Source organism: Mytilus edulis, chromosome 10, assembly GCF_963676685.1.
Source record: "Mytilus edulis chromosome 10, xbMytEdul2.2, whole genome shotgun sequence".
Taxonomy (NCBI): domain Eukaryota; kingdom Metazoa; phylum Mollusca; class Bivalvia; order Mytilida; family Mytilidae; genus Mytilus; species Mytilus edulis.
The window spans coordinates 12,146,524-12,167,638 of NC_092353.1; the positions used below are offsets into that span (position 1 = coordinate 12,146,524).

The following is a 21,115-nucleotide window of genomic DNA, read 5'->3' on the forward strand; positions in this document are numbered from 1 at the left end:
AGAATCACTTTCAATTACAAGCTATTAACTTTGGACAGCACATATAGAATCACTTTATTTTACTTTTAAATGTGATCTGGCTTTTTAGAAAAATCCATTTGATTAAAATACTGCATCTACATTAATCTAATACTAAAGGGCCATGTGTGAAATAAAATACAACAAATGTGTACATCTTTATTTTATATTATCACAGATAAAATGGAAAGAATTAAATATGTATAAAGTTTTATAATAATAAATTTTATATTTTTACATCTGTTAACTTATTGTCTATTACAGCTTCCATGTGACTATTTATAGAATTTGGGTACACATGCACTTGTTTAGCAATACTGGCATAGTAGACCTGTCCCTGCTGGAATGGAAGTAAATTGTCTTGAACAGTCTTTTGTGGTAATGGTGAGGGTGGAGGTTCAGAATCAACACTCTCCTGTTTGACTATTTCTGTAATAACAAAAATGATCATAAATAAACATATCACTAGAACCAATAATCTTCTATGCATCTACATATGTGAAGAAAAAAAAAAGTTTAAATTTGAAAATTTATTGATAACAATAGGAATTTGAAGTAGCAGATAACAATTAAGTCTAGATCTTCAAATTTTGAAAGTAGTATGTTATCCATGTGTAAGATTTTTCATATTAATATAGAAAATTATGTGTTTTATCAGATTTATAACTGTTTTTTATGAAATACTTTATTTTTGTTTGATTCAATTTTTTCAACTTTGCCACATAAGGGGATATAACTCAGGTATTAGGGGAGATCATTTCATAAGCTTGGACATATATTTACTCATATATCTTTATAAATTATGTAACTTGCAATAGCACCTAGTACCAACCTGTGTTCTCTTTATATTGACATAAAGTAACTCTAGGTAAAGGCAGGTGACCTGCCGTGATTGCCATCACATCAATCTCTATAGAGCCGTGACCATTAGCTATGTTAAGTAAACCTACAAAATAGATAACTGCTATTTACATTTATATTTTTTCAAAATCATGCTTTCCCATTGATTTCTTTATAATGTATTACTAAAAAAGAAAAAGACTTTTTAACAATAGTTTAAACAGCAATGCAAGAACAATCTATTTGTTTATAATGATGCTGATGGGAAATAGCTCTTTAATGTCAAACAGCAAATTAAAGCACCTGTTAATGAGATATAAATATAAAACCTGCTATGGACTAGACCAACATGCGGAACAGGATTTTTCACGTGCTTGTACACAAGGAAACAGTCCTCAGAAAGGCATGTCACTCTACTTGAACACATTTTGGTGATTAGCTAACCAGTCTTTGATCTTACTCATTAATGACATGTGCTTAGCAGAGAAGAAGCAAATACTTATATGTAAAACTCTCTTATTTAACCAGGTGGTGAATAGAACACACAACCACCTGCTCTCAAGGCAATCAAGCTATCACAGTATTTTTATCTAGAAAACTAAATCATGTATTAGATAACAAAGGCAGAACATTTATTGTTCATATTCTTTTAGTCCTGACATTGTATCTACAGATATAATTTTCAATAAATATGAAGAATAAAGTGTTTTTGAGTATACCTGCACTTTTACCAGAGACCGCCCAGAATGAGTCATCATCCACTCGATATAGTACTCTGTCCTCAGTATAATTGGAGTACATTGATGTTACTTCTATTTTCATATAGGACAGGACACTCATTTGACAGTTTTTATTTTCTCCTTGTGGTGTAACTGTGACTCGAACATGGTACTGAGTCTGATATAAAAAGACATTATCAAATTTCAGATTTATATATAATTCATCTTAAAATACACACATGTTATTACGCATAAAATATGTAAAGATAAATTTTCCATAAAAAATCTGAAAAGCCTTTTGCACATGCCATAGATGAAATGAGTAGACTATGAAAATGCAGATAAACACTTAAATGAGGAAAACTTATCAAACATTTAAAATTTTAGACAGAAGTATATTTTGACAACACTGATAAAAAAACACCATACGAGGTAAATCTTTTAATATCTTACCCTAAAGTTATCAATTTGACATGTGTAACTGAAAGTCCGTTGTTTCTGTTCTAGAGAGCAGATATAGTTGACATGGAAGAAGACAGGAAGTGACATCACACTTTCTGTATTACACTTCAATTCCCAAAGGTAGGACACACGTTGGCTTTTATACACATTCTAAAACATATCATAGTGTGGATAAGAGTTTAGGTGTAATGTTAAAATTTAAACTGTTCCCACCCATTACAGCATATACCTAAATGATTGTATTCTTTTTAAATCATGACATTAAAGTGCCAAATCAAATGTAAGATTAATTCAAAGAATATTTTTCCTTATACTGTTTAATACAAGTCTCCATGACTTCAAAATGATTACTATATTTCAAAAGCATTTTTAATCTCTATAAAATAAACATGAGAAGATGTGGTATTATCGTAAATGGTATAAATATAGTAAATGTGATAGTTCTCATGCCTAAGACTTTTTAAATGTTATCAAACTAAAAGAATAACCCAGACATTGTGTTGTACTTTTACTGAAGTAATTATTCACCAATAACATATATATGTTTTTCAATATTCACCCATTTCTGATCCGGCTTGCTGAGACATATAAATTCTACATCTTTGTTAGTTGTAGAAGCTGTTGGGTCCTGTAGAGTAAAACTACTATCAGAATGTCCTTCCAGAGCTATCTGTAGGTATTTCCTGAAAAATTAAGATGCAAGCATAAAATGTTTTCAGAAATGCTTCTAAACATGCTAAATCTATCTATAGGATTTCATGTATTTTTTTAAGAAAAATAAATTAAGAAACAAGAAAATGTGACCATAAAACACCATGCCACAGTTACCCATACAGGGGCGGATGCAGGAATTTTCGAAAGGGGGGGTGCTAACCCAGGGCACCCAGGGCAAAGGGGGGGTGCAAAACATATGTCCCGATACAAATGCATTGATCGGCAAAAATAAAGGGGGGGTGCGCACCCCCGGAACCCCCCCTGGATCCGCCACTGCCATAAACCTTTGTTAAAACCATAATTTGTCCATTATTTCAGATCATAGTGAACATATGTATTAAGTTTTATGATGATAGGACCACAACTTAATGGTAAACCACCTTTAACTTTTACCTGATCAGTAAACCATGAAATTTTAGTCAAAACCCTAGTTCTGCGTATATTTAATCGAAAACGCAACCTCGTGATATCTAAACAAGAGTGAACACAGTCATATAAACTTAACATTAACAAAGAAAACTAATCATTGACCAATGAACCATGAAAATGAGGTCAAGGTCAGATGAACCATGCCAGGCAGTGATGTACTATTAACAATTCTTCCATACAACAAATATAGTTAACCTATTGCTTATATTTTAAGAAAAACAGACCAAAACACAAAAACTTAACACTGACCAATGAACCGTGAAAATGAGGTCAAGGTCAAATAAAATCTGCAGGACTGACATAGAGATCATAAAATGTGTCCATATACCAAAGATAGTTGACCTATTGCATATAGTATTAGATAAAAAGACCATAACTCAAAAACTTAACTTTGACCACTGAACCATGAATCTGAGGTCAAGGTCAGATGACACCTGTCAGCTAGACATGTACACCTTACAATCATTCCATACACCGAATATACTAGACATACTGCTTATAGTATCTGAGATACTGACTTGACCACAAAAACTTTACCTTGTTCACTGATCCATGAAATGAGGTCGAGGTCAAGTGAAAACTGTCTGACAGGCATGAGGACCTTGCAAGGTACGCACATACCAAATATAGTTATAATAAGACAGAATTTAATTCATATACAAAGTATGAAGCATCCAGGTCTTCCACCTTTTCTAAAATATAAAGCTTTTAAGAAGTTAACTAACACCTCTGCCACCACATCATTATCCCTATGTCAAGCTTTCTGCAACAAAAATCGCAGGCTCAACAATAAGGCTAATTAAAATTAATTGATAGATTTTCATCCCCGCCCACCACTATGAAATTGTCCCACCCCGATTTTTTTTATTTTATAAAATTTACGATTTCCAGATGTGTTCATTTCCGTTACCAGTAATCATTAAAATTTCTTTCATTCAAAGCTTCCGTTTTCAAATTTTGGTTTTTTTCCTTGAGTAAATCTGACTAAAATAATAAAGTCGACATATTCTGCTGCTCTATGATGACAACATCATTTTCCGAGAGTAAAGATTGATTAGGAGAATGACGTGAAATATTCATGTTACGAGAAACACTCTTTCCAAGACCGCAAATAGCAGTATGTCACAAATTTCTGTGATTAGAAAACTGCAGATTTTTTTATTTATGCAATATGACTGTTTCAGGAAATTTAAACCGTGAATGATATCCAAAGCGCAAGATTCGTGGAAACCAGTGATACAGAAAACATGACTGTATTAAAGATATTGAAACGCCAGCAAGACCTTGTTAGACATATCCAGAAATCAACGCCACTTTGCTTTTTTGAATATTATACTAAAGAAATCGGACATGGGTCACGAAAACTATATTAAAATGATAGGGAATTTTGAAAAAAAATGTCTGTTTTCATTTTAATGTAAGTGATAGACAGTTTGCCGGGGCAGAAAATAAATATACAAAACAATATACACAGCGCATTTAAACGAAACATAATGACTATTGTTACAAAAATCAAGGTTCCTGAGCTATTTTAAAAACGAAGCGAGAGGTTTTTAACATTGCAATGTAAAATACAGGCTGAAATGTCTGAAATGTCAAACTTGCAAACTTCGTGTTGAAAATTGGCTTATAAGGTCATTAGAAAAACAGGTTGCCGGGGTGAAATTTGTAACTTGAATGTCCAAAGAATAAGCAAGTCCAAACCTTGTATGTGTAGTTGTTGAACTCTAGGTTCCCAGGTAAAGTTAAAATGCCCCTATTTCAAAAAGAATAAAGTCACGAAAACATGGAAAATTCCCTATTCACGTTCATTGTTTTGATTTTGACCGCCTGACAACTTTACGGAAATATCAAAGTGATTGTAAATAAGGACTCTGTGACGGGACACTTATAATATCCGTGTTTTAAAGATTTTATTGATATCAAGCCAGTTTATCCTGGTTCACGGTACTACGTTCCAGGTATTAGATATTAGCCATACTCTCTCTTATATTGGTATATGTGTAACATACTGAATATTGCGATTGGGAACCAGTCTAAAGCCAGTCCAGTTCAAACTATTGTCACATGGTACAATTCTCATTTACATATTATGAATATTAATTAGCAAAAGCACTATTAATTTCTGGCTATGATTTATGACAAAAAGTCAACTAACATACGCATTTTATTTTTATGTTGACAAACAGCAAATGTCCCATTTTAAGGCACAACGGAGTCATTAAACGACAACTTTTTTTTCTTGCAAAAATTATGTAAGATTCCTCATACTTGTGTATACATGATATAAGCTTATCATTACACATGCATATATGAAGAACTCGTCACAAAAGGGTTTCATATGAAATAAAATTTAAAAAATAAAATCCTCCCACCCGCCCCATTTTTTTCAAAAATTTGGATGAAAATCTACTAATTAATTTTAGTTGGCCTAAAACAAAAACTTAAACCTGAAATAAGACAGACTCACAAACTGAATAATACATAATGTCTGCTTCTATTGAAAGTTGGGCTTTAAATTGTTATAAACTTAGAATATATAAATAATGATCCAGTTAATTTTTTCCACATTTCATGGATCAAGGAAAATAATTTGAAATTGGAGTAGCCATTTAAAACATTTTTCTTTCTTTAAATATTAAATTTAAAAGTAGTATAAAGTCTATTCTATAAGCACTTAAACACCCACAATATATTACCTTTTGTTGGCTGTATGTACTTTATGTGAAGCAAGCAGAGGTGAGACAAATGTTACACCTGTGAGTAATGGCTGTGGAAATCTGTCACAGGCTATTTTTATCTACAAAGAAAACAATAAACAAAAGACAATGAGAAAGCATTTAAATTATATGGTACCAGTTTTCATTTCTTAAAGTCAGGAAACATAACTTTAACAACTGTTATCATTCTTTAATTTTATATTTTGATTTGTATGAAACAATTAATTTTAAAATTGTGGTACAATGATTTATCTACCACCAACAGACCTAAATTAATGAAATTACATAACTAAGTCATAAAACCTAGTGTTAATTCAAAATGGAATGTTTGCATTTGTAACAGTGAATCTTCACAAAAACAAAAATGCCAGATTTATCAATGTGACTCGTGTTTATAATGTAGAACCTTATTTCCATAAAAATTAAAACACCACACCATTTTCAATATTCCTCAAATGACATTATTCACATTTTAAAAAAACATTGCTTTAAATTTTGAAATAATAATATGTAAAGTAATGAATATGACAAGAACATACCATAAAATCAATACTTTCACTTTCAATAATGTCGTGATAAAGTGTGAAGTTAAATTTCAAAGATTTGTCTTTTGTACTTTCATCAATGGTAAGAAATCTGCTACCATCAGATGTTTTAACTTGTAAATCAGAGGAGGTCACAACTTCTAATTGCTGTCCAGTTTCCAGATTAAGATTGCTATTTTCTATGCTGAGTTCCACCTCATTTTCTATACCCATTATCAATTTATCTGAAAAAAAAAAGAAAAAAAAAACCAGTAACATTGACAATATATCAAACATATCTCACCAATTCTTCCATCCATAGTTATAAACATTGCAACTCTCCAGTTATCAAATACATATTTGTAAAACATCAAAATAAATTGTTAAGCAGATTCCTTTGGTATTATATGCAATTATTTTCTTTTATTCCAAAGTTAAAAGTTGTGTTATTTCACTGTACCTCTACAAGTAGGGTTAATCTGACAAAGAGGCTGATGGTAAGATGAGGTAAAACTGGTCTGTACATCCAATGTCTTAATCAAATCTAGGTTTCCAATCTTTACCCAAAACTGATTTGTTCTAAACACTCCCACTTTTTCAATCTGCAAAGAAAACAACAACAATTTCTTTTTGAATATCAGAACATAAATGTTTTAGATTGGTAAATTTTCAATCATTTTTGAATTTTTGAGTGGCCCAGACCATGATCTATGAAAAATACATGTTAAATATTCACCAATTGGTTTTGTAGAAGAGTTTTTAAATAAGTTGACCGAGAGGAAAAAGTTTGTTGAATTATAAACAGACAAGGTACTGTACAGGTAAGAATTCAAAATGAGAAAGTTTACCTTCTTTGACAAAACAATGACATTCTCTCCAGGTTTCAGAATTATATCTTGTCCAGAAATACACAATGCATAATCCTCCTTCTTTACAGCTGGCTGTTTGGTTATTGTCTTACTACCAGCACTATCTACCCTCCTAAGTAAATCTTTAGACTGAAAACAAGACACCCCACACAGTACAGGACTTTTAAGACTCCCTTCGATGTTCTCTTGTAACGGTATCATATTAGCAGTAGGTTTAGATATAGGTCTACAGTTTGCTACATTTTCTGTAAGACTTGTGTCACTTGCTTGTCGACTGACTACTGGCTTAGTATTCTGACTAGATTTGACTTGAGTGAATGACAGACATATTTGATCACATGATACATCACATGGTCCTTTGTTTTTAATTTTCAACTCCACTTCTACCACATGATTTATATAAACTTCAGGTTTGGTAAATGACATTTCCTCCACAGTAATCAATGGACTTGCTTTCAGGGGACTAGTTTCTATAATAGAAAAGATCATTTCTTACAGTTTAATATTTAAAACAGAATTTATCGCTTTAAAATATTCATATGCATATAGCTTTTGCTGTAAGCTTGTTCTAAGTTTTTTGGCCTTTTATGATTGAACTACTAACAAAATATTATTTTTGCACTTCATATGTCATACCAATGAGACAATTCTCTACCATACTAAATGACATAAAAGTTTTTAATTCTATTCTAAATTTGCACTACATAGATAATCTTGTGTGATTCTGAAAGTAAGTTGCTCTGTTAAAATGATGTCAGAAATGTAGGCATGAATGTGCAATGGTAGAAATAACTCCAGCAAAATAAATATACCAGTATAAAATGTACAGAGAGGATGACAATGAAAGTCTCTATTTTCACAATGTAGCCTTTATTCAATACTGAAGGCCTGATATTTTCTGTTCCGTACACAAACATTATATGCACAAAATTAAACTACACTTATGTGCATTGTAATTTTATACCTGTACTGTTTTTGGCTTCTTCATATAACCTTTCCAAGTACTTTCTTCTATCTGCCTCTGGTAATGTTGAACTACTTGCTATGTATAATGCTGTCTGTAAAAATGTTTCTTTGTCAAGGTTTATAATATTTACATCAATTGCAATAGTTATTTCTAATTTCAGAACAAAACAGCAGGGTTTTTTAATCAGGCAACCAAAATAAACTACATGTCCATAGCTGCTGCCGAGTTAAATAACATATTTCATCAATTTTTCCAAATAAAGACAACCAAGAAGGATATAGACTTGACAATAGAGTTTCTGACAGTATCTACAACATTCCTTTAACTTGAAGACTAAATGCACTTTGTAAATGATTGAGGTCAGACTGAAATTTTTACTGCAACAGTTGTAATTGCATGCTCAAGTTATCAGTACAATATCTATATATATAAATGTTTTGTACTGTCAATCTATAAAAATATTAACTTTTATCTCGTCTTCAACTTTCTACTTAATTACACCTTTTTTACTTTTATTATTCAAGCGTAATTGATGAGTCTTTTGCTCTTAAATAAGCCTAGTAGTCCAGTCAATCTAGTATTAATTTGACCCTAACCTTGAAGCAATTGCAACAGTTGATTTTTAAGTTGTAATCTTTAACATTATATCCCAAGTATACACAGAAAAAAGTCCAACAAAAATTCAACTTGAGGAAAACTTAAAAATCATTTTTTTTAAATTCCTATGGGAGTTGCATTGAAATGGGAGATAACTCTGCAAAAAAAGACAGAAATATCAATAAAATTAGATACAAATTATAATTTTACAGCTTCTTTTCAACAGAATGTAGTGATTTTTTATATTTTAGCCGTCTTTAGAGTAAAACAAACAACTCTTAAGGTGTTCTCATGTTTTTTATCAAGCTACAACCTAGATATCATAATTCATTCGTTGACCATTTATTAGATTTTTCAGCATGTCAAGGTAAAGAATCTCAAATTAAATAAAACTGAGTACGCATATATTTTTCTTTTTGTGGTTGAAAGTTTCTTTTATTAAGCAAGATGCTGAAAAAACTTAATTTACAGATATAACCAATACCAAATATTCACATTATTTTTTCAAAATGGTCACAAAGTGATAAATTTGCAACTTCTTGAATGAAAATGTGCAAAGAAAAAAAATGCCCATAAAACTTTGCTCTTGTTTATTTCATGAGCAGGAGATTATATAATATAGTCGAATATGAACCTATCAAAGTATCATACTTTACATGTAAACCAACCAAAAACTGACACAAAACTCATTTTTGTAGAGTTATCTCCCTTTCCAATGTTAATTTCCATATGAAATTAAAAATACAGGTTTTGAGTTTTCCTCAATTTAGATTTTATGGGACACTTTTTTCAGTACATATATATAGGGTTTATTATTAGCTATTAGATTAAAACTAAAACATTTTCTGTTGCATTTAGTTTGAGGTTCAATCTTTGTTTGACTGGACTATAGAGGTAAACATAATTCATTTCATCTGTTTCTGTGTACAAAAGGATATTTATGCTTGTTTTTGAGCTTATCTTGACATCTAGCTAGGTCGAGTCTGGTACCCTCACTCAACTGGGACCATCCCTCTTGATGGTAGCTCTTCACAGCCTCTGATAAATAATTCTCAGCTTTCTCTGGATGACCCATTCGCCTATGAATTAAAACAATATGGCATTCATATTTATTCTAAAAAAAATATTATCAATAATTAACATACTGACAGATTTCATTTCAGAATTTGAAATGTGTCTGAATTCAATTTAAAAGAAAACATAATGTTACACTACATTAATTTTGTATTCTTTAATTTTAATAAAAATTTCCTTACACTTTTTTAAAAAGTTTTAGCAATAGCTTTCCTTACAAAAATTGTGTATTGCATATTCTTGCCAGCTTCTAGGTCAATACTGTTGTAATTCATGTATACAGAAACTTTACAGGCTTTTCATGGTTATAAAAGAATGAAAGGGGGTGTCTTGCAAGTGAGAAGAGAGATGTAACATTTTCTAAGTATTAAGGCTCTAGTGGCAATTTACTAGACATCTAACAGTATTTCTGCAATACTTATATTCTGTCTTTCCATGTATAAGATTCATCTCCAAATAAATGGTTATGTATTAACAGATATTTAACTTATGACTGGTTATTTTCAACAACAAGATTATGTGTGAAATTACAGAGCATTCACAGAAATATTAAAAGAAATTGTTAATATCACCAGAAAGGCATATCAAATTCCTGTTAGAACTTACATATAAAATAAAGCTAAATCTTTGGTTATAAGACGAGCACATCTGTATCTGCCGATATGTTTAAATGTTCCCATTGCCTGCTCTAACAGCTCCTGTAATAAGTACAACAAATATTTGAATATTCTTTTTCAAAATATCCTAAAGCCACATTATTTGTAAATAAGATGAGAGCCCTTTTTTTTATCTCAAAGTTATGATTCTGCTACAATTTCTTTGCAATAAAAGGTGAAATTACTTGAATGAAAACTTTCAACCATTTTCCAACTTTTAGAAGGTTAGACACAATATCAAAAAGACTATTATGAAAATAAGAAAAAGAAATTTTCTAATAAGATCATTTTATCTTTTAACTAGACAGACAATGTACAAATATATACACTTGTAATATTTTCTTCAGAAAAATATTATGAAACATATCGTTATATTTTCTGTATGTTCATTAAAGAGAAAGCTATATCAGACTATCACTCCAAGTCTATACTAAATAATTCATATGCACTAAGACAAATAATCTAAGTGCTGAAAATTCTACACACTTGTTGTAAAGCTATTGGAAATATTACCAAATAAATTTTCTGGAATGAGTCCTTTGATGAAAGAGCCTCTCTCAGTTTATCTCTAGGTCTTGGCTGGTTGTTTACATTAACTAGATAAAAACAAACAAAACATAAGAATGAAATTTTTTAAGTGTAGATGAATTTTCTTTATTCAATATACATTAAAATGCACGGTTTATGAATTGCTGACTTAAAGCATTTAAAAATTCCATTTCACTCCTGTACTGCCATTTTCATGTCATATAACCGATTTTTTTGTTTAAATGGATGTCAGTACACCTTGTTAATGTAGATGGGAGCAATTAATTCAACAAATTATAGAATGCATTTAATATTAGGATTCTTTTTTTCAGTATCTTTCCATATTATTTTTCTTACATTCAAATTAACATCTAAATAAATCTTAATAAAATATACCTGCATCATTTTCTTCTGCTATTCCCATACCAGAGGTTAAGTCTAACACCATTGTCAACTGTTCTGACCTAGGCTGTACATCATCTTCAGGCATCAAACCACATAGTTCTCCTAAACTGTACAGCTATCAATATAAAATAATTAAGTATGGTTTAGTGAACTAAAATGTTGGTCTTTTCTTTCTCTAATTTTCATGCTATTTTCACATTTCCTGACCGGTGTGAGAAAAATATTTCTAATCTCTAGTGAAAAATTTATTCTCAGCAAATGATTGGTCGAAATTTTATTGTGACGTTAAATTTTCTTTGTTTCTTCTGATTTTTCCTATTGTGACGTCATGAAAAAAGGCGACCATGCCTGATGACGTCACATTAAAAGTACACAACTTTCTTCAAATCTTTGAAAAAGAAGGATAAAAATCATTAGAGAAACAGATTCCACCAATATAACTAGTGTATTATGATATTTCTCCACTCTCGACAGTTAAATTTTAACTATTTAAAATGCTTGGCAAAGCCTCGCGCTTTAAATATTAAATTTTAACTGTCTCGAGTGGACAAATATCGTAACACACTTGTTGCAGTTGTGGAATCTATATTTCTGTCTAATCTGTGGCAGATATGGCTGTATGATGAGAACAGGATTTAGTTTTAAATCCGACTTTTAATTCAATATTCAAAGTATGGCTCTATGCAAATAAATCTCTTACCTTTTCCCTAACAATATCAAAAAATAAAACTATGTATAGAGATATGAAATATATTTATGTATGACAGGCGTATGAAATTTTCGAGTACAGGTAGCAGGCTAATTGTAATAAAAATAGAGTAAAAAGTTCCGTTAGTATTTAAAGTCGTGCGTGCATGAGAAAAGTTGTCTACAAGGGTGGAGACCATCTTTGCACATTTGTGTATAGGAATATTAATCTTTAGTATAACAGTTTATGACAAAGTTTGCCACCGTTTTCAGGTTGCTTGTTAACAGTTCTTTAAGTGCTTCTTCTGGGGAGTCAAAGTTAACAGAGGTGAGTTCTTGTCTGAGTTTGTTTCTTTTAGCAGAGTAACAGTCATACAAAAGCAAAAAGTGGTTTTCATCTTCAGTCATATTCGAGTTGCATAATTTACAGAATCTCCGGTTGGCTGGAATATTTCGATATCAACCTCGTTCGATTTCTAAAGGTAGTGTATCGCATCGGATTCTTGCTATAACCAATCACTGTTTTCTGGACAAGGGATAAGGTTTGGATCCATTAAAACTTTTAATCCCGCTGCAAATGTTTGCACCTGTCCTAATTCAGGAATCTGATGTACAGTAGTTGTCGTTTGTTTATGTAATATATACGTGTTTCTCGTTTCTCGTTTTGTTTATATAGATTAGACTGTTGGTTTTCCCGTTTGAATGGTTTTACACTAGTAATTTTGGGGCCCTTTATAGCTTGTTGTTCGGTTTGAGCCAAGGCTCCGTGTTGAAGGCCGTACTTTAACCTATAATGGTTTACTTTTTAAATTGTTATTTGTATGGAGAGTTGTCTCATTAGCACTCACACCACATCTTCCTATATCTAAGAACTTTTTAACATATAGTTCAATACAAAATTCGGTCTCAAGTAACTTGTAGTTCTTAGCTCTGTTTATAGGAACACTTACCTTTTTCCTAGCATGATCCCAAAGTGTAGCTCTGTATAAATAGAACAGCTCAGGATTGTACAAATCCTCATATTTCTCACAGGTCTGGAGAACTTCTAATGCACTCACAAATGACCAGCAATCTAATGCTCCAGGAATGACACTTATCTAAAAAAATTCATAAAAATTAAGATTGTTTTATTCTAATATAACGTTGTGTATTATTTATCTGCATTATGCAAATTACATATTTTTGTTAGGTATGTGTTCCTTTAATCATACAAATATAAAACAATTTATCAAGCTAGATTTGATATATTATATCTTAATTCAACAGACTTCACAGAATATTTCTAAACGTACACAAATAGTTATATATGTTTTTGTTTGCATATAAACAAAAAATAGGAATAATGTCAGAAATTATTGACCTAAGTTGTATTAGACTTAGAAATTGGGGATGATTGTTTAGCGATCCTTTCAACAGTTTCCTGCTGAATACAACTTGGAAAAGAAAATTGTGAAAGCTAAGTAACAGGCAATGGGAAAAGATTATAATTCATACCTTAAGTTTTATGACTTCCAGAACAGTGTTATACAGGAACTCCATGGCTCTTCTGGACACCTCTGATGGCTTCCCTAATAAGAACAACAATGCACACTGTCTAGAGAATAAATAATTCCTAAACTCTATCAGACTAGCCTTATTGTCTTTTATTTGGTCTCGCCTGTCACGGTTGATAGCTTTCTGTAGTGAGATACCAGCCCATGATTTACACTCCAAGAAGTTATTTGTCAGCCAGGGTACAGCAGCTGCAAAATTAAACAACTTTAATAAAAATATGTTTAAGGTATGTCTTAATTGTAGTTTGATTGTTTCATTAGTTTCCCTTTTTCAATCATTTGTAATTTTCCTTTATCATATATATGACAATCGACTTAGCATAGAATTTGCTTTCCTAGGTCTGAGAAGTTACCCTAAATTTGACATTCAAAATGTTATATAAGTATAACACATTTTCTAAACACTGGAAAAGTTTTGTAGATACCTTTTTCACGTTAAGCCTTTTCTAGCCAAGTTTTTTTTGTCAATATACAAAATATATGGCACTTTTCCATACAATTATGAAATTGATAATAAAGAACATTATTTTAAAAAAATAAAAATTACTACATAGTTTATCGAAGACAAAGAAGTGTTTTTACTAATCAAATAGTTGCTGAGATGGAAAAAAATATATTGATAATGATGTCTAAAAATATTAAGCCTATTGATCAAAGTAGACTAAAACTATTATCCAGGACAATTGTCAAAAGTCCTTTAAATAATTGGAGCAATCATGGTTGTTGATTTGTTTGGTTGAATTAAATACTTTTGTTCAAGGCAAATTAGTCCTATTATCTTGAAATTCTGAAAGGGACATAACTCATGAAAAAAAGTTGTCAAAGTTGAACTGAAAGCAATACTTAACTTGAATTCAAGATATAGTCTAAACTACTCAACTTTAGTAACTATAATTAAACCAGAAGTTTAACATGAAGATGGAAGTTGAAGCTCGTTATAAAACCAGGTTTAACCCACCAATATCTTTAAAAATACGTTCCCTTAAGCTTTGTTTTTCCTGTCTTTTAATAATATATTCAATTTGCCAATTTATTCTTACTGCCTGATACTTTAGTAATGACAAACTGGCTAAATAAGGCATCTAACTCATCATACTGTATCATAGCATCATCATATAGACCTAGCATCTCAAACATGAAGGCAAGCTCCTCCTAAAAATACATTATAATATACATCAAATAAACATGAAAAAAGAATGTAAATTTTGCAAAAACATCAGTATTTAAATAGAAATATGACAGCCAGGTCCTCCTTGGAATTGATTTAACTATTTTCTAGATCTAATAAACATCTGAAACATGAAGTGCTCCTCCAAAAAGTAGAAAAAAACACCTATGGAAAGAATGAATGATACACTTGTCTTGTGAGTATTGAAATGTTTTTAGAATAAAATGAAAATTTTATTGCCAGAATAGCTAAGGAATCTTTAAGAGGCATCTTATCAGAAGTTAAATAAAATTTCTTTTTAGCTAAACATGCATGAGGACATCATATAGCATATACTACTGCATCAAACTTTACATGTACTTTTAAAAGTCTTATTACTTTGATGACAAACCAGAAAACTACTCTTACTTTACACGAAAAAAATTAAAATAGAAAAATTCCAAACAGCACACACTATAAATTTTAAGTTGTCCCAGATACCTGTATTAGAAAGAACTGTATGAATCCCCATCCAGGTTCATTCCTCCTCTCCCTCATCAGTCTCATGTTCTCCTCATATTTAGATAGATGTCTATTATAAGCCTGAAGTAATAGGTTTCTCAGCCTCTGTAACAAAGCTGTCCAACTCTCCTGGCCTTTTTGTTCCTGTTTCAATGGATCTGTGATAGCAATACATCTGTAAATATTGTCAAATGAGAACATTAAATTGCTCATTCAAAATTTCCAATAGGAAGCCTCCATGGAGGAAATCTGGGTTGATCCCCCACAAATAGTGACAGTTGGTAGGTATGGAGTTATACATATTTAACAGTTTTGAATCAACATTTGCTTGTAAAACTGCACTGGTGAAATAATTGATAAATTAGGTCTCAAACTTTATCAAGACCTATCTAAGATTTCATAATAAAACCTTAAATCTTATAGTATGAATACCAAACTCAAGCTGATACATTAGTGTAAATATTGTACATAACCAGGCCTCTACAATAACTTTTTTTTCAACTTGTCCCGTAGGACAAGTACATACCAAAATTTACTTGTCCGAATGAAATTGTTACTTGTCCGAATGAAATTGTTACTTGTCCAAAAAAATTCTATTAAAAATAACCTTTTTACATTTTAAGTTGATTAAAGGAGCAAAACGAATTTAAACAATATAACAGAATTTGATGTATTTCTTTTGAAATACTTTTCAAAAATATGAGTCAAGTACAACTGCGAAACTAGTCATGTCACAGGAATTAGGTTCTAGTTTTCATCAATGCTAGTCTCATCAGACTCTAAACATGAGGCATCATCTGATAGGCCTGTACACTCATTGGATTTGTATTCTGTTTTGTTTTTTAAGTTGAAAAAAGTTTATTCAAATGCAATCAATAAAAAGAAGAAGATAAGCCATCATAAGGTCTGATTACCAATGAGACAACTCTTTGCAAGAGACAGAATGACACAGAAATTAACAACTATAGGTCACCATATTGCAAGTATTGTTTTCTTCTACTTATGATCAAATATGATTTTGTGAATTTTAAGGTAAATAAAAAAAAATATTTTTGTGAAAAAATTACGGTATGGTATTTATTATAAGGAACAGAATAAGGTAGCAAAATGAGGTACTGATTTGTCTTGGTCCCGAAATGTCTCCTGCCTTGTCAAACTGTCTATCAATCATGTCTACTAAATATGTCTCCTACGGTGCCAAACTGTCTATTAAACTTGGAGCTGAATCTTTTGAGGTGTCGAACTGTCCTACAAAGCGCATCATTGATTCGGATCAGTAAGACTGGTTTCCGAGAATAGTATACCTTTTACCTGTTAAAAAGTACCTGACAAAGAACCAGTTAAAAATTATCGATTGCAAGTAAACATGTTAAAGGAAAAGGTTTTGTATTTGAATAAACAGAATACAGAAACATGTCAAATTAATATTTGTTTTCTTGTTTTTGTTTATAATAAATAACTTTGTTCATTAAAGTTGGTTTAAATTTATTTTCTGCAGAATAATTGTACTTGTCCCGACGGACAAGCTTGATACAGCTTTTACTTGTCCGACCTTTTTTCCCTCTGGTACCGGACAATCGGACAAGCGTTATTGTCGAGGCCTGATAACATTCAAAATAGAAACAAATCAGTCTCAATGATATGCAAACTAAGAAACTGGGTCCTAATAACTACAGTGTTTATTTCTTGTACTCATTTGTACCTTAAAAAAATACTAAATAGATATACAATATTTAGTTGATGTTGTCATGCACTTATTGTTGCATGTTTGCAAAATCTTTTTGTAACACCTTTGATTGCTATTTCAGAAAAGTAAAACAGAGGTGGTGCATTTATTCAAGATGTATAATCCCTTGACAAGTCCAAAAACAAAGGAACTTAACTGCTGCTCTTCATCTTAAAGCTAGAACACAGCATAAAGGAACTGCACTTTAAATAATGCTTTTCATCTTAAAGCATGGACAGAGCATAAAAGAACAAAGTGCTAATTGTTATCATAAAGTTAAATTCAGTTACACTACATGTACCTATCTGGTTGTTTACCACAGAAATCATTTTTGACCTTGTCTATCACAGATGACCTTGGAAGTAGTTTAGTTTTAGCTTTAGAATCATCGTTAGTGACAACCACAATCAGCCAATCAGGAATGTTATTGTTTTTCAGAGCAGTATGCCATTCTGTTAGTTCTTCTTTGGCTGTCTGTTTGTATGTTTCTAAATCCTAACAAAGTATAAAAAAACAAATTACAGAACTAACCAACATTGTAAAAAACAAATTACAGAACTAACCAACATTGTAAAAAACAAATTACAGAACTAACCAACATTGTAAAAAACAAATTACAGAACTAACCAACATTGTAAAAAACAAATTACAGAACTAACCAACATTGTAAAACACCTCAGTAAAAGATAGCCAACAATTATTTCTATTTAACAATGGCACATTTACTACTCATTTCAACCTATTAATTAAGCAGGAGCAAATAATCAATTTTTTATAAGTATACAATTCATAGAAAATTCATCATTATCAATTCAAGTTGAAAGAAATTTTGAAGGAAAAGCTGCTGTACTCTGCTGATACTATTAGCAGAGAAAGAATACATTTGGAATAGTAACATTCTGAGAATTTTTGTTTAATAAACAAATGCTATTAAACTGTACAGACAATGACAGAGTTATACTGAAACAGATAGTATCAAATTAAATCAACAGTAAAAGTTTTTTAAAGAAAATGTGGTAAATATTAAAACGTACAGCATCTACCCAGAAGACATGGAAATACGGCCTGCTGACTAATGTTTTGTCTGTTTCTTTGGGAAGTATATCTTCATCATAGGGTACAAAACTGGCTTCTATGTGTACTGTCTTTGGTGGTCTACCATATGATCTATCAAAAATACAAATGTTTTATAAAACATATTTCATTATCAACATTATCTTAACAAGGATATTATAATATGTATATATCAAATAGGATATGAAATGAATAGCTGGTTCGTATTTAAATATGTCAAGTGTTTCAGTGTTTTCTAAAAGGACTTTTTAAAGTTACTTTCAGCATCATGGCGATGTAATGCTTATCCTGAAATGATGTCCCTATAGATAGTGTAATGGATGTGATGCTTTAATTTCTACAAACAAGATGGCACTTCATAATGTTCTGTTCACCAGAATACTTTACGTTAAGTTTATATGGAGAACACTGTATTTGGTTAACAATTCTATAACTAAACAAAGATACTGGCATTTTTTGTCATAAATTTATGCATTAGACATGTTAGAGATTCCAAACTACCAGCCTCTAGTGTCTTGGCTAACATGGTTAATACTGCTGCTGCCTGCTGGCACACCTAAGTATTGTGGAGGAGACATGTATCATCTGTCTCTGGGCTGTTTCTGGTCACTGATATGATTTAAACGATACTTGAACATTGTAACTGTTAATTTCTAGTTAAATTCATTAACTTCAATGTATGTAATATATTACCTTCTCCATTCTGTAGTCTCCTTTGGCAATGTTTGTACTAGAGTCGGATGTAATGATGAGAATATTGTCTGGTCACCATGACCTGGAAAAAAAATCTGTTGGTCATAAATGTTGGTACATGTACATGTATTGCATTGTAAGTAATTGTTTTAAATGCCAACATCCTGATATGCTATACCTTATGTAGGATTGAGTTTTCTTCCTTGATAAAGGTCCCATGATGAAATATTTTTTACGCATGATACATGTATACATGGATATAGGTGTCCACATCTTTGACTACTTTATTAATTCCTTTTTTTGTTTTATTTTGAGCAAGTTTCTGATTTGGCTGACATCAGAATCCTAAAAGAAATTAAGCTTTACATCCCAATACATGTAAAGATATTCATGATAATTGGAGATATTTCACAAATTTGACCTACCAAATAAGACTCTTTACTGGATTTGTAATAATGTAAGTAACATGATGGGTGCCACATGTGGAGCAGGATCTGCTTACCCTTCCGGAGCACCTGAGATCAACCAAGGGTTTTGGCAGGGTTCATGTTACTTAGTCTTTAGTTTTCTATGTTGTGTCTTGTGTACTAACATTTGTCGTTTTTTGGGTTTTTTTTTTAGCCATGGCGTTGTCAGTTTATCTAATTTTCAATCTACATGTACGAGTTTGACTGTCCCTCTGGTCTCAATACACCTTATAGCTATTTGTCCGCCATTACTGGATATCACACAGGTTCCCGTAAAATTTTGACGTCACAATACAAAATATCTGACGCCACAATGGAAAAGTGATTGTTGTATGTGTCAAAAGTTTAAGCGGCCAGTCAGCCGGGATTAGCTATAAGGTGTAAACCAACCACAATATTTATAAGAGTTTTAAGGCATATTGAGCAATGGTTTCATTTAAGCTGTTTGGTTGCTGTCTTACTGACTAGCATTTATATCTCATCTCCTTTTATTCTTATAGTTATATTATAAGTAAAGGCAAAGCTGACATCATACAATCTTAGTTTTATCTAAACGATTATCTGATTAGATGCCATGCATTTGTTATTTTTCTAAGATTTGCATATTAAAACTGACATGTTACGATTGGCTTTGCTTCCATTAAATATATAGTATAAATGATGATCTAAATATATATATCTAAACTGTCAAAATCCAACCCAAATAAAGTACAAATTTAACCGGAAGTTGATTTATAGTATTTAAAAAGTAGAATATATCCGGTCTGGATATGCATATTTTCCGACAGGTTTTATTAAAAAAAAAATATTTAAGAATTCGTTTAAGCAAGGCCATGATTTGTATAGTAGGGCCTAATACTATACAAATCCTTGGTTAAAGCTTATTATTTAATGCGAACTGTCTTTTTTTGTTTACCAAGGCTCGGACAATAAAACTCAATAAAACAGTGAAGCATGATAAGAAAAAAGAATAATAATGACGTACTAATTGAACGCTTTTATTTGTTTAAAAATATCAAATCAAATATTTCAAGTTCCATATTACATAGGGGGCAAGGGGTTTAACTATTATGCTGTTATGGGGCATTTCAATTCTTTGTTATTCTGAAAATATATTTACTGTTAGCTGTTATTGTCTTATTCTTTGTTAGCTGTTATAGGACTATTATCTATTTTGTTATCTGTTATTGTGAGAATCTATTTGCTGTTAACTGTTATTGAAAATTGGAATGTTAGCATTTTGACAGCCTATCTTCCGTAGAAATTGAAGATAATTGAAAATTGTGATTTGAATGGATACTAGTCTCATTGGCACGCTTACCACATCTTCTTACAATGTATATCTATTGGGGTCTTTCTACTGGTAATATAGGGTGGCCCTGTATTTGCAGAAGAATTTCAGTAACATACATCACATAAACATATTAAAATCAATTGGACCCAGGACCATTCCAGTATATATTATTATTATCCTTTGTAATAAATTCCGTTGTCTGTGAACATGTAGCATTTTGTTCAAATTATAAATCACTTATTACTTGTACAATAACTTATAGTATGGATTTTGTTATAAAAAAAGCATTGGTACACCCTATAGATTTTTTTATTCAATGACCACATAATCATCTTTATGCTGTACTATTACACCACTGTCCCTGATTAGGGGAGGATTGGACACCAACTAGCATGCTTAAGTTGACGCAGTCACATTCTGTATGTGCCTA

At 31.2% G+C, this 21,115-nt stretch overlaps 1 protein-coding gene across 1 annotated transcript; it reads right to left on the reverse strand.

Annotated features, from left to right (window-relative positions):
• Positions 1-164: 164 nt before the first annotated feature.
• LOC139493419 (trafficking protein particle complex subunit 10-like) lies at positions 165-20,141 on the reverse strand. Its single transcript, XM_071281815.1, has 22 exons — positions 20,008-20,141; positions 18,925-19,006; positions 18,192-18,324; positions 17,459-17,652; positions 15,411-15,606; positions 14,803-14,914; positions 13,704-13,951; positions 13,160-13,306; positions 11,514-11,637; positions 11,103-11,185; positions 10,540-10,631; positions 9,798-9,938; positions 8,260-8,363; positions 7,275-7,765; positions 6,887-7,028; positions 6,442-6,671; positions 5,882-5,982; positions 2,599-2,722; positions 2,031-2,189; positions 1,578-1,755; positions 851-964; positions 165-447 (listed from the first exon to the last, which is right to left on the reverse strand). The coding sequence occupies exons 1-22, from the start codon at positions 20,030-20,032 to the stop codon at positions 245-247; spliced, it is 3,423 nt and encodes a 1,140-aa protein (XP_071137916.1). The 5' UTR covers positions 20,033-20,141; the 3' UTR covers positions 165-244.
• Between the last annotated feature and the right edge of the window lie 974 nt (positions 20,142-21,115).